Raw genomic sequence first — 12974 nt, 5'->3', positions numbered from 1 at the left:
GGGAAATCAAGCTCAAAGGGGAATGGGACAGACCCCGAGATGAATGTCTAGGTTGATAGACAGACACACAGAGGTGAACAAGGACTCTCCTGCGGGGCAGGGAGGGAGCGGACAGGGAAGCCTAGGATTTAAGGAAAGACTTCCTTTGGGACGGTTAAAGATTAACCAGTCTCACAAGTTGCTAGGGAGAGCCTAGCCAGGAGGACTGTTCGAGGGCGGGCGGCGGCGAGCGGGCGCGGGTTTGATTTCTGAGCCCTATAAAAGCCCATCCTCCGATGGCTGTGACAATGTGGTCGTAAACCCGTCCGGGGCCGGCCAATTTGCATATTTGGAATGCGCCGCTATAAACCCGGCTGGGGTTTTGCAGCAATTTCTTAGATGTAAAAATGAGATCTCTTTAGCAGCGGGCTGGGCACATTCTCTCCTTCTTGTCTCTGCCTTGAGACTACTCTCCTCTCCCGGCTGCGGGCCGGAGTTTGGGCCGGGTCTAGGCGCTCGGTCGCCACGAGATGGCGCACTTCCGATCAATGTCAAAGCCGCCGGGGAGCGGGGAACCCCAGCGCGATTCTTGGCCTTTGTTCGCTTCTGATTCTAAGAGCAGCACGTTACTTTATTTCACTTGTCCCGCTCTCCTCCGTATCAAAAAAAAAGGGGGGGCTCACCTTCAAGAAGTGGTTGGTGTTGTAATTTAAAGCAGCGCGCCTTCTCTAGGCCTCGCAGGCGTCGCGGCGCGGAGAAGCCAGCTGTCCCTTGGCAGTGATTTCGGAAATGTGTCAAGGTAAGAGGCCACAAGTTTAGCAATTTCAATCTGGCTGTGGCGGGAGCGGGGCCAGGTATCTGAGCAGGGCTGGGGAAAGTGGCTGGGTGTGTGAGCTCGGGGGTGACGCTATAGGCGCTCAACTCACCCCACCCCCCTTCTCCCATCGCTCCCTAAGGTTGGAAAGCAGGGGAGGCCCCAGTGGAGAAGTTGACGGTTTTAACTCCCTGCGCCAGCATTTCACTTGAGGCGATCTTTAGATTTTGTAGAAATACTCAGAACGGGATGAACCAGGGATGGGGAGCATCCTCCTGGCTGTGCTGGCATACCGGCTTATGGTGGTTAAAAAAAGGGGGGGGGGGAGGAGATGGCGGGACTGGGGAAAACAGAGTTTCTCCTCGAAACAATGAAGTGGTCAGCGACTGTGGTCACTGGGGCAGGCTTATTCCCTGGGGCAGAAGTCAGGGAAGTAGCTGATTTCCTACTAGATGCGTTCTCTAGGTTTGTCCAACAGACTGGAGGTAATCTTTGTTTCGAAAAAGGCCAATTCGGAGAAGTCGCATTATATTTTTGAGGCTGCCAGAGAAACCTGTGTTGCTTATTTTGACTGTACTGCTATAAACCTGGCTGGAGGTTTGCAGCAATTTCTTAGATGTAAAAATGAGATATTTTGCATATTCTGCAAACATGCAAAAATTGTATTGGTAAATACCTATACATTTCCCCAAGGCTAGCAGTGAGGATAAACTCTGATCAAACAATCTCTCCATCAGAATTGTCATAAAACAAGTTTAAAATAATCATGTCACTTACATTTCGGAAGCCAAACTCAAATTCCCTATTTTTCTATATTTAAATTTTTCATTCCAGTGTCTTTTCATTAGTTTCTTGAAATGGTTATTTTCTTTTTACAAATATACTGTGCATGGGTGAGTGGGGTGGGGAGAACCTCAGAGAAAGTAGATGCTACCGTGTATGAGTGTATAATTTTGCCGATCACAGTCACCAGTCTTTGTTGAGTATGGTCTCTCAAACTCTGCCAGAGTAAAGCAAGAAGTGGGCGCCCAGACAGTGCTCTTTGCAGCCTGAGCCTTTCCTAATATCGTTTCCAGGCCAGAGGCAGTTTATGATGGACAAAACTGAGGATACTGCAATTGAGGGGTGTATGTGAGGCGTGTACGAAAAAAGTCTCCAACACTTCCCCCATCAGGAGAGAAGGGCCAGTTCAGTGGTTGGATTTAGAAAAAACTTTTAAGCAGGTTGCTTAGGGATAGACTGATTCTAAGAAGACACATCAAATACTGTATCCCTGAAAATGTTGACATTCTTAAAGACGAATGGGAGAATCAGGTCTTTGCTCCTTCCAAAATTTAAACTATGCTGTAAATACATGAATTGAAAAAGTCCAGAATTTTTGTTAAAGCCGAATATGTCAAAGTAGCATTTATTTCCCTCTCCGGGGCTGCATCTCCAACTCCACAGCCGATCAGATAATACTGCGCCCAGAAAGCACTGAGAGCAACCTCCAGATACGAATTGTTTACTGGCTATCTCAATCTCAGTACCTGGTATTCTTTGTAAGAATTTTTTTTGTAATAACAGTTTATTATTTCTCGTAGTTTGCAAGGGCCTACTCGTAGGAGAGGGAATGCACTATTTGGTAAACTGCAGGGTAATTCTCAACAGAGGGCTTATTTCACTAGCCTGGCATTTACTTCAGCTCCATAGCTGAATGGGGTGTAATGAACCAGGTAGAAATGAGCAATATTTACTCCTAAATAAAACGTGGGCCCCGGCAACTGCACAGGCCTGGTTGAAGCAGGCAGACACTTGAGAGTTTTAGGTCAAAGGCATTCTGACCACCAAGAGAGAAATTCAGCAGCTGGGAAAGAGGAGGAAAGAGAGAAAAAGAAGGCAAATGGGTGAGAGGGAGACACTGTCCAGAAGCCGACCACTGAATTGCTTTTCTTAATTTCTTGGGGGTGGGGAACCCTGGGAAAGCTGAGATGATCAATAAATGGAATATTTTATTGAGGAAGCTAACACCTCGGTGTTACAGTCTGGGGAGTGTGGAGCCTTGGGGGCGGTCGGGGATGCTGGGAGCTCCGAGACTAACTGAGAAGGTAGCAGGCATTTGACTTGAGCTTCTGCTGTGTGGATATCTTCTTGTCCAAACCAGCGGGGCAAGCCAGTCTGTGTCCCAGGTGCACCCATGGGCTCTCCATTCACTCTCACTCTCGGCTCAGCAGTGGAGGGAGAGTGGCAGACCTGGGCCAGAGAGAAGATCCCACACTGGCTTATGTATTCTGTTTTGGTTTTTTCCAAGCAAGAAACAGCACAAACTCAACATCCCATTTGGCTTATTAGAAGGGGGTAAAAGATGCTAGGGAGAAACATCCAACTCTCCCCAAAGGTCTCTGAAGACCCAAGTGCCAATGCCATGGTCTGTGAGCTCACAGCCGGCTTTCCACCTTCTCTACTCTTCAGCTGCGGTGGCCTTATCATAACAGACACGGCACCAAACTGATATTTGTAACCTTGGTTGGAGCGTGCATGCTCTTGGATCCCATTCAGCCTAGAAGGCCATTTGGCCACCCTACAGAGCTCTGACTAGACGGGGCCTGAGCTGTCTACGGCCCGGAACCCAGCTTGTCTTACCAGTCAAACTGGCAGGGCTACTGAATTCCCAGAGTCTTGGAACATTCTGGAGAGGCCAAGGAAAAGGCTTTGAGGGGCGGAAGGGGGGGGGGGTGTCTGTGAATTCCCTGAAAATGACTGGGTCAAATTGTGGGAATGCACAGATTTGCATTTTTCACAGGGTAAGTCGGAACATGCCCTTAGATTTACCAAAGGGGGTCCAACTTTCAAAAATATTGAGAAAGACAAGTTTAGATCATTGTCTTTCACTTTATTTTATTTAGCCTCCACTATCTTAAGCATTTTTCTCCTGTGGCCACTGGCCCTTCTGAACCTGTGGCCTGGGAAGATGCTTTCTGCATCAGTTTAACTGAAAAAGCACCCAGTCCTGGCCCACTTGCCTGCTGGGGCTCATTCTTCTCAAGGGACCCTCTCCTATGCTCGGAACCTACTTCCGCCTGGGCAGAAATTTCCTGATAGGCATGAACAGTACTAAGGGGCAAAGCCCCCTTCTTAGCCAGTCCTTGGCTTTGTGGCATTTCCCAGTAGCACTGCTGAACACAACAGTCCCAGTCAGTTTCACTCTCCTGACAAGCTGGGTAAGGACCAAGCTCATCTGGGGAAAGGTCCTAAGCTGCCTTACTTTCAAACTTCTGGTCCTCAAGTTCGTTGACCTCATGGGCCTAGCCTGATGAAAATTTGCCTTGGCCTTGTGCGTTTGAGGCGTTTAAGCAATATGGAGAGCGAAGGACATTTCCTGATCTCGGCACCGACCCCTCACTTGATTCGGCGGCGATGCTACTGCCACCTCAAGATCCTGTCGAATTGCAGCGAGTTAGCGCTCTCCTTTTCTACCTCTCTCGCTTTTCTTTCCCTCTGTCTTCTCCTCTTTTCCTTTTTTCTTTTTCTGTTCCTCTCTTCTCCACCCCAGAGGCCCAGTCCGCGGAGCCGGTCTCCGCGGGGCGCAGAGGTAGAAGTGGCTGGAGCGCAGCGCAAGCGGTGGCGCGGCCTCCGGGTGCTGCGCGCCGAGCCGAGCAGCCGCTGCCGGCAGAGACCGCAACTGCGTGCTTTACATCTCAGAAGCCAGCGCCGGGGCTCTGCCGCCTGCTCTCCCGTAGGCTCTCTCTAGGTCCTCTCAGGCTCAGCTTCCTCCTCCGACTAGGTTCGTGTTGGGAAGAACAAGGCCAAGTGCCTGGCAAATCACTCGGGATGCAAGGGTCTTTCCCCGCCGCCGCCCGCCGAGGCCTGAGCGGTCTGCTTCTCGGGATGCCGGCGTCAAGCCCGCAGCAGGGGCCGGAGCTGGCGGAGCGGGCAGGCCTGGGGCATCCTGGAGAGCTCTAGCCCTAGCCCTCAGGCCCGGGACAAGGCAGCGACCACCTGGGCTCCCTGGATCCGGCCGGAAAAGGTCGCGTTTCCTGAGACATGTATGAGGCCCACACTTGGCGGGTAGTACCCTAGGCCGGCCGTTTCCAGTTCATCAAGAGCGCGGTCCCTACGACCAGGGAAGGAGAAGGCCTGGGTGTCTGTTGAGCAAAGGGCCTGGCCTCCGAACGCGCCTATAACTGGGCCACAAGCCCAGCCAGGCCCCACAGGGAACGGATTTCCTCACCGCGGGCCTCGTTAAAATGCTCACACCACGGGAGTGAGGGCTGCCCCATCCGTGGGTTTGGAGGGGAGGGGGGAGGAGGGGAGGGGACAGAGACAGGAGTGTGGTGACACTGGTTCTTGTAGCCTCCTCTGCGAATGCCAAGGCTAAAGGGAGAATTCGAGAATTGGGTGGCAGAGGTGTTCGTTGGCCTACCCCACCCAAGTTTCCCCCTCCAGGTCTTCCCCTCTGGGTAAGCCAAAGACCCTCAAGATCAACACTTCTTTCACTTCCCCCCAAAGGCGTATGAGCTTGGAGGCTGCAAGGGTGATGTGGCTGTGGGGTGCCTGGACCTGGCTCTGGCCTTGGAGTAAGGGTGGGGAAGTCTTTCAGCCAAAGCTGTCAGTCGCCTCAACCCCCCTCCCCCCCCCCCCCCGCCCCCACTGATGCCAGCCCACCAAGGTTCACCAACAGGAGCTGCAGAGAAGGCAAGCCAGGTGAGCACACCATGGGCAAAGATCCTAACTGGATCTACCCACTGGCAGAGGAGGAGTGGAGGGTTTGGGGCTGAGAGGCCAGGGCACTGCATTTTGGGGGAAGTTCGGTGAGGGATGCTAGAAAGAAGTGGTGATTGCCAGCTTCCAATCTCCTCTGGATTTCGGAAACTCTGAAAATCCTGGTGATTTTAGGACTAGGTCCCCACCCTGGGATAGAGCTCCGGGTCTGGGGCTGAATGGGAAGAACTTGAGGCACTGAGGCCTCCGCCGCTTAGTATTTTAAGAGTGCACCCAAGTCTGGTGGCTGATTCGAAAAATTAAAACAGGGAGCCCCCAAAGAGGGCCGGGGTGCGCACCATAAACACCCCACTTGTTAACTGCATGGGGCCCAGGGGCCCTTCAAACAGACCCCAAAGGAGGGCGCGCGTCCGGGCATGGGCGGAGCGAGCCCAGGGGCCAGGCCCCCCACCAGCCACGTTGGGGCAGCCCCCGTCGCTTCTGGCCTTTGGGTTGAGGTATCGGGTGTGCGTCTTGCGGCCCATCAATACAGATTACATATTTATATCAATCGCGGGCTCGGAGGGCGCCCTCGGAGAGCGGCCCCGCGCCTACGAAACCAAACTGGGAGTGGTCGCGCGGAAACTCTGGCTCAGGATTGGCTGCGGGCGCCCGCCGCGGTGCGGGGGGATTGCTAATCGTATTCAGCATGTTTTGCACAAGAAATGTCAGCCAGAAAGGGCTATCTGCTCCCTTCGCCAAATTATCCCACAACAATGTCATGCTCGGAGAGCCCCGCCGCGAACTCTTTTTTGGTCGACTCGCTGATCAGCTCCGGCAGAGGCGAGGCTGGCGGTGGTGGCAGCGGCGCTGGGGGCGGCGGCGGCGGCGGCAGCTACTACGCCCACGGCGGGGTCTACCTGCCGTCCGCCGCCGACCTGCCCTATGGGCTGCAGAGCTGCGGGATCTTCCCGGCTCTGGGAGGCAAGCGCAATGAGGCGGCGTCGCCGGGCGGCGGTGGTGGCAGCGGGGGCCTGGGTCCCGGGGCGCACGGCTACGCGCCGGCGCCTATAGACCTGTGGCTGGAAGCGCCCCGGTCGTGCCGTATGGAGCAGCCTGAAGGGCCGCCGCCGCCGCAGCAGCCCCAGCCGCCGCCCCCACCGCAACCACCCCAGCCCCCGCCACAGGCCACCTCGTGCTCTTTCGCGCAGAACATCAAAGAGGAGAGCTCCTACTGCCTCTACGACTCGGCTGACAAATGCCCCAAAGGCTCGTCCGCCGCTGCCGAGCTGGCCCCCTTCCCGCGGGGCCCGCCGCCCGACGGCTGCACCCTGGGTACCTCCAGCGGGGTGCCAGTGCCCGGCTACTTCCGTCTCTCTCAGGCCTATGGCACCACCAAGGGCTACGGCGGCGGCGGTGGCGGCGCGCCGCAGCTCGGCGCCGGCCCGTTCCCCGCTCAGCCCCCGGGGCGCGGCTTCGACCCGCCACCCGCGCTCGCCTCCAGTTCGGTGGATGCAGCCCGGAAGGAGCGAGCCCTCGATTCGCCGCCGCCCCCCACGCTGGCTTGCGGTGGCGGCGGCGGCGGGGGCTCGCAGGGCGACGAGGAGGCGCACGCGTCGTCCTCGGCCGCGGAGGAGCTCTCCCCGGCCCCTTCCGAGAGCAGCAAAGCCTCGCCCGAGAAGGACTCCCTGGGTAAGCAGGGCGCGCTGAAGGGCTCCGCAATCAGGCTGGCTGGCAGACAGGCAGACCCAGAGAAGGGAAGGAGCAGAGAGCCAGGAGTCCGCACAGCAGCCGGCCGGCCTTGGCCCGAGCTGCAGGCAGGCTGACCTTGTGAACTTGCTTTTTTAATATTTGGGCGTGGGGACTCAGTAAAAAAATTCATGTCCCGGCTTAGCGCCCCACACCGCGACGTTCTCTGCTCTCGCCTCCCCTCACTCCGACTGGAGCCGAGGACACCGGCGAGCAACTCCCCTCTTGTGCATGCCCTTCTCCGTGCCCCAGAGCACCCAAAACCGAGTCTGGGCCCAGCCTGCGAGGCGCGGCCCACGCGGGGGGGAGGGGGAGGGAGGGAAAGTGGCTCGCCCGCAGATAGCGCGGATGTTTGTAAGGCATCCAAAATAAGCAGCCGCCAGCACCAATAAATAAGCCCATTAACCGGCGAAGTTCGAGTTTACGATCCCCCTTGCTTTTTTCAAACTTGCTTGAGGGGCGGGAATCCTCGTTGCGGGGAGAAGAAAAGGCAGATCCGTCCCGGACGCCTGGGCCCTGATCTGAGAGTCAGAGAGGGGTCATTTCGCTTCCCCTGGAACTCGAAACCGCCCAGATTGCACGTCCCTGGCTCCTCGAGAGACGTGAGGGAGGGCCCTTGACCCCAATCAGTTTTTTGTGCCTTTTCTAGCTCCCAGCTATGCCCTTCTCCCTCTCCTCAACAGGCCTTGGGTAACCACGGGGCTGGAGTGAGACACAGCCACGTTGCCTACCCCCCCCTTCCAAGTGAGCACCCCTGTCCTCCCAGCCTGGGGGTTGCAGGAAATGCTTGTCTGCCTTGGGGCGAGAGGCAAAAAAAAGGCGTTAAGTTCAAGATATACAGCCTGCCCTCCCAGTCCGTTCCTTCTGCAAGCGCATGGCAGCTTTGTGCTAAAACAGGTGTTTAGGGGGGAAAGTGGAGGAAAATGTAAGAGAGTAGGTGTAGATAGGAGGCCCACTCGATTTTACACATAACTTTTGGAGGAACTGCTCTCCCTGGGCAAACTAAAAGGGGCGGAGGGCGGAGGGATAACTCTCTCTGGGTGACTTAGGACATCCCTCATACTGTAGAAACGACCCGAATTCCCCTCTGCGTGCAGCCCGCATGGCCTCGATTTAACCTTCCCCTCTTTATTCTCTCAAATGCCAGGCAATTCCAAAGGCGAAAACGCAGCCAACTGGCTCACTGCAAAGAGCGGCCGGAAGAAGCGCTGCCCCTACACCAAGCACCAGACGCTGGAGCTGGAGAAGGAGTTTCTGTTCAACATGTACCTTACTCGAGAGCGGCGCCTAGAGATCAGCCGCAGCGTCCACCTCACGGACAGACAAGTTAAAATCTGGTTTCAGAACCGCAGGATGAAACTGAAGAAAATGAACCGAGAAAACCGGATCCGGGAGCTCACAGCCAACTTTAATTTTTCCTGATGAAGCTCCAGGCAATGTGGTTCATTTCGTCCAGAGAACCCTTCTCCTCCCTCTTGTCTTCGGCTCTGCCCAGGAACTCGCACCTGTGCGGGAGCCCCCCCATTCTTCCCTCCCACACTCGCCATCTCGCTGGCCGTTACATCTGTGCAGGGCTGGTTTGTTCTGACTTTTTGTTTCTTTGTCTGTTTGCTTGGTGCTGGTTTATTTGTTGTTTTCTGGGGGAAAAAGCCATATCGCGCTAAAATTCTATAGAGAATGCTGTCCTAAGTGTCAAGTGGTGACTGGGATGGTTTGCTGTCTCGGGGTTCCACTGCTTGAAATGGCCTCTGTCCTCCGGGTGCAGCTGGTTTCCTGCGGGGCCAGCAACCTAGCCGGAAGGCGGAGGTCCCATTGTAGGCAGCTGAGGTGTCTGGCCTGAGGTCAATGGTGCAAGGAGCCGCCACCGGGCTTGCCTGCCTGGAGTGCAGGGCTGTCTTTAATCAGGGGGCACAGGCCCCTGGGTTTCTTTTCTCTTTTTTTCCTTGGCAAAGAGAAGGGCTTGCAGAAATGTACATGCAGGTTGGCAAAAGGGTTGACTTTGGCTGATTGGTAAAATTGAGAAAGTCAGAAAGATTCATTTTTCCTTCCCCTGTAAGATAGCTCAGCTTTAAAAGAAGAAGAAATGACCAGGAGAAGGAAACGTCTCTTCCAGTTTGTGTAAGGTCTTGCATTGTGGGACTAAATTATTTCAGTTACTTTGAATTTCCATGTCCTTCTGGCTGTAGATAAATAATAGAATGTAGTTTTGTTTATACATGCAGATTTAGTGCATTTTTTGTCATTAAATAATTGTTACCACTGGTAACATAAGACAAGCACACCACAATTCTCCCTAGTCTGCAGAGGTTCCCCCCCTTTCCCCCCCTTTTCTTTCCAAAATTCACAGAAGCCGAGGAGGGCTGGAGCAAGCGGAATAGACTAGAGAAGGGAGACGTTGCTGGGTTTCCTTTATACTGTGAAGTTACATGCATAAAAGGGTCAAACCTGTAGGTGCAGAAAAAGAAAAAACTATAAAATACAAATCTGTATAAATGTCTATTATTATGAAAAATTGCCAATCTTGTTTTATGCAAATGCATTCTATCATTATTATAAATGTTAGTTCTAGTTCTATTTACTTCTAATCTTAAATCAGAATAAATTAATATTGTAATGCTGCTGTGCGTGGAAAAAAAAAGATGATGTTTATGTTCTTATAGAAGAATAAAAGCTGTGGAATGAAGCTTTTTAATTTTACCTCTTTTTTTGACTTCTTATCTTCACCTTCCACTTTATCCCGTCTACCGCTTTTACAACAGGAGGACTAGCCCGCGCCCTCTGCAATTACTTTAGGCATCTATTTAAATATTACCTAGACGGTCGTAATTTGTCTGGGCCCTATAGCCCTGGTGCCGTAAGGTTTGTCGGCTTTTGTTCAGTTTTATGACTTGCTAGTATATCTGGATTGTGGCTGTCTTGGACCAGTGGTTTCAGTTGAGAGGGGAGCTGCATAGACAGAGGAAGCCAAACAGGATTTGTTTCTGGAGCCCCCTGGGAGGTTCGCAGAGGCTGGCTATTTCGTGGGTCTCTTGGTCCTCGACGACCCCCAGCCTAGGATTCCAGGGAGCAGGATGGGCCCACAGCGGGTCACTAGCGTCCGCGGCAGCGGTTAGGTAGACCGCGGCGGGGCTGCACGGGTCCTCCCGCCCCCAGCACGGCCTCCCCCACCTGGTCGCCCTCGGCGGGGCCACGCGTTTCCTGCTCGCGGGAGGCGGGGGGGGGGGGGGCGCGACAGCATGGGGGAGGGGGCGCGGGAGCGCGCGCCCCGGCTGGCTGGCTGGCGGGGAGGGAAAGAGGGGGAGAGCAAGTGGCGGGGAGCGAGCGCGGGAGGCCGAGGCCAGACAGGGAGCCGGGCTCCGAGCTGTCCTTGGCGCTTGCGAATCGCCCTGGGCTGCCGCCGCTCGGCGCCGCGCCGGCTCGCTGAGCTGCAACATTTGGGAAACAAGCGCGCACGCTGCTCTTTCCCTCCTCTCTTCTGGCTTTCTCTCCTCCTTGCATTTTCCTCTCTCCTTTACCTTCCTTCTCCCAGGTTTACCTTACCCGGGCCGGTGGCTTCTTCCTCCTTGATGCGTCAGCGGCAGCGGCGGGCGCAGGTTGGCGAGGGGCCAGGCGCGATCGCAGGGTTCTCACTTGGCGGCGGTGGTGGCGGCGGCAGTAACGGCGGCGGCGGCGGGCGAGGCAGCGCCAAGCGGGCAGCAACAGAACTGGTCGGTGATTTAGGTAGTTTCCTGTTGTTGGGATCCACCTTTCTCTCGACAGCACGACACTGCCTTCATTACTTCAGTTGAAATCGTCTCCAGGTACCTGTGCGCGCGGAGGCCGGGCCGGGCCGGGAGGGGCATCCAACCCCTGGTCGTGCCAGGCCTGCGGTGGCAACCTCGGCTTATCCCGCACAGGAGCCTGGACCCTGCCTCCTCAACGCTCTGCCAGGCTGCCGGCCTCATCCCCGCTTCCACCCCCCCCTACCTGGCCTGGAGCAGGTACAGTCAGGTTACCTGCTCCTTCGCGGATGCCAGGGGCGTGGTAGGAATTCTGAGCCCCGGGCCTTTCAAGGTCAGGGGCGCACGCCTCTGTCCTGGCTCTCTCCTGCTCCCGGCCTGCGCCTGGCCAGGGACTCTGCCATCCTCCTGCAAGGCCGGGGCACCTCCAGCCCAATCCGGGGCACCAGATGAGGAAAGATCGCTTTGCCAGTGGAGATTCAGCCTAAACTAGGAAGCGGACAGGGCTGACAGGGGCTGGGTCACTGGCCTTGTCACTTACCCTTCTCTCTGTAAACCTCTGTCTACTCCCAAGAGTTGCCTTTGACTCTTTCTTCTTTCTTACCTTCCCTCCTTCCTTCCTCTTTTTTCTTGTTTACTCCTTCCTTTTTTCTTTCACCTTCAGTCTGTGTCCAGTTTTCTTTCTTTCTGTCTCCTCCCCAACTATTCCTTTGGGAGGAACCCGGGGGAGAGATACAGGGCTTGTTTGGGGAGAGCGGGGTGGGGGGTGTCTTATTTTTCCATGCGCCTTCAATCAGAGGTGGCAATCTGCTGAGGAAGAGCTGGAGGGGCGCGGCTGTCTAGGGCTATGGATCTGGGCCTGGTGTGCCGTGGCCCAGGCAAGGCCTCGGTTATGATCACGACCGGATGGCGGCGGCCTGGCGTTCCTACTCCGCGGGTCCTGAACGGCAGCCTAGGCGTTCTGATTGGGGGGAATTCACGTCGTTTTTGTGTGCCCATTCCGAGGGCAAGGAGGCCTCCGCTGACTTCATTGGGGAGATGAGGCTGAGTCCTGGGCTCAGCCAGGCTCGATGGAACAACACGCAGGGAACTGCCACAAAGCTTCCTCTGCTTTCCCGGCCTGCTGGTCCAGGCTCCGGCTTTAATCGCGATAAGGGAGCCCCGCTAGGGCCAAGATTGGCTGTTTGCTTGCCAGTAGTTTCTATCAGGGTCAGAAGATGTTAGATATGACATCCTTGTGGGGACAGTACTACAGAAGGGAACCGTTCCAGTGCCAGTGTGTTTCAAATAATAGGGGAAAGGAGGCCTAAATTCTAGACACTGAGTTGGCGTTCCAAGTTGTAGGCCACGGTTTGAAGCTAGTGGGGCCATTCTCATTACCGGAAACTGAAAACAATTTCCACCCCTGGGAATCCAACACGCCTACGGGCCTTCAGGCTCAAGCACACCGAACGGTGCTTCCCTTCCCAGCTCCAGCAGCTCAGAAACTATTTTCACTGCCCAGCTTGACCTCCTGTTATCGGAGAGGCTGTCACAGGGCATTCGCCTCAATTCCTCTCTGCCTCTCAGGACTTGAGTAGTGGATTCGTTTTGGAGGCCAAGGTTTTTGAACTCTCAGGCTAGAAAAGGCAGTTTGTAATTACACCCATTTAGTGTTTCTTTATGCACACATAATCTCTTTCACCTCCAAAATAAAAGCAAACACAAAAGCCTGAATATTCTCTCTCCAAACCTGTGGCTAAATAGGAATAATATTTAGTTTTGTGATTTCCCCCTTTTCCTGGCACCAGTAAGGACTGCTTAATTCTCAACGCCGGATAATTATTTAGAAGCCATTCTATTTGGAAAGTCTAAGGTTATTTAAAGAAACATAGCCTGTTTTATTTTAAACATTACTAACAATAATTGGTGTCTTCTCTGGTTACCAAAAAAAAAAAAAGGAAAAGGCAACCAGGCGTGTCCAGCCTATTTGCAGACAATTACAATTAGGAGTGAAGGTTTCCCCCAGAGTTAATTTTTCTTAATGAAAATCT

General features: G+C 54.5%; 1 protein-coding gene and 1 long non-coding RNA gene across 3 annotated transcripts; one reads left to right on the top strand and one right to left on the bottom strand.

The window, feature by feature from the left end:
* Positions 1–570: 570 nt before the first annotated feature.
* On the top strand, positions 571–9905 carry HOXA10 (homeobox A10). 2 transcript variants are annotated; one of them, XM_086396373.1, is made up of 2 exons: positions 571–778; positions 8370–9905. In XM_086396373.1, exons 1-2 carry the CDS (start codon positions 769–771, stop codon positions 8642–8644), a joined length of 285 nt encoding a protein of 94 aa, XP_086252499.1. In that variant the 5' UTR covers positions 571–768; the 3' UTR covers positions 8645–9905. The 2 variants fall into 2 exon arrangements, with proteins under 2 accessions (XP_086252499.1, XP_086252498.1); XM_086396372.1 differs by lacking the exon at positions 571–778 and adding an exon at positions 6083–7165.
* LOC147374126 (uncharacterized) lies at positions 8610–11806 on the bottom strand. Its single transcript, XR_015162471.1, has 2 exons — positions 10763–11806; positions 8610–9667 (listed from the first exon to the last, which is right to left on the bottom strand). It is a non-coding gene; the product is annotated as an uncharacterized LOC147374126 (long non-coding RNA).
* Positions 11807–12974: the final 1168 nt, after the last annotated feature.

Source organism: Bos grunniens, chromosome 4 (genome assembly GCF_055505025.1).
Source record: "Bos grunniens cultivar Pamir isolate PY7600 chromosome 4, Bosgru_T2T1.0, whole genome shotgun sequence".
Classification (NCBI taxonomy): Eukaryota; Metazoa; Chordata; class Mammalia; order Artiodactyla; family Bovidae; genus Bos; species Bos grunniens.
The sequence above is the reverse complement of the archived record's forward strand: the minus strand, read 5'-3'. Positions and strand labels throughout refer to the sequence as shown.

Excerpts from the sequence above, each read along its gene's own strand:
- HOXA10 (XM_086396372.1), top strand. The coding sequence starts at position 6,199 with ATGTCAGCCAGAAAGGGCTATCTGCTCCCTTCGCCAAATTATCCCACA. Across the intron at positions 7,166-8,369 it reads GCCCGAGAAGGACTCCCTGG|GCAATTCCAAAGGCGAAAAC; the intron begins GTAAGCAGGGCG and ends CTCAAATGCCAG.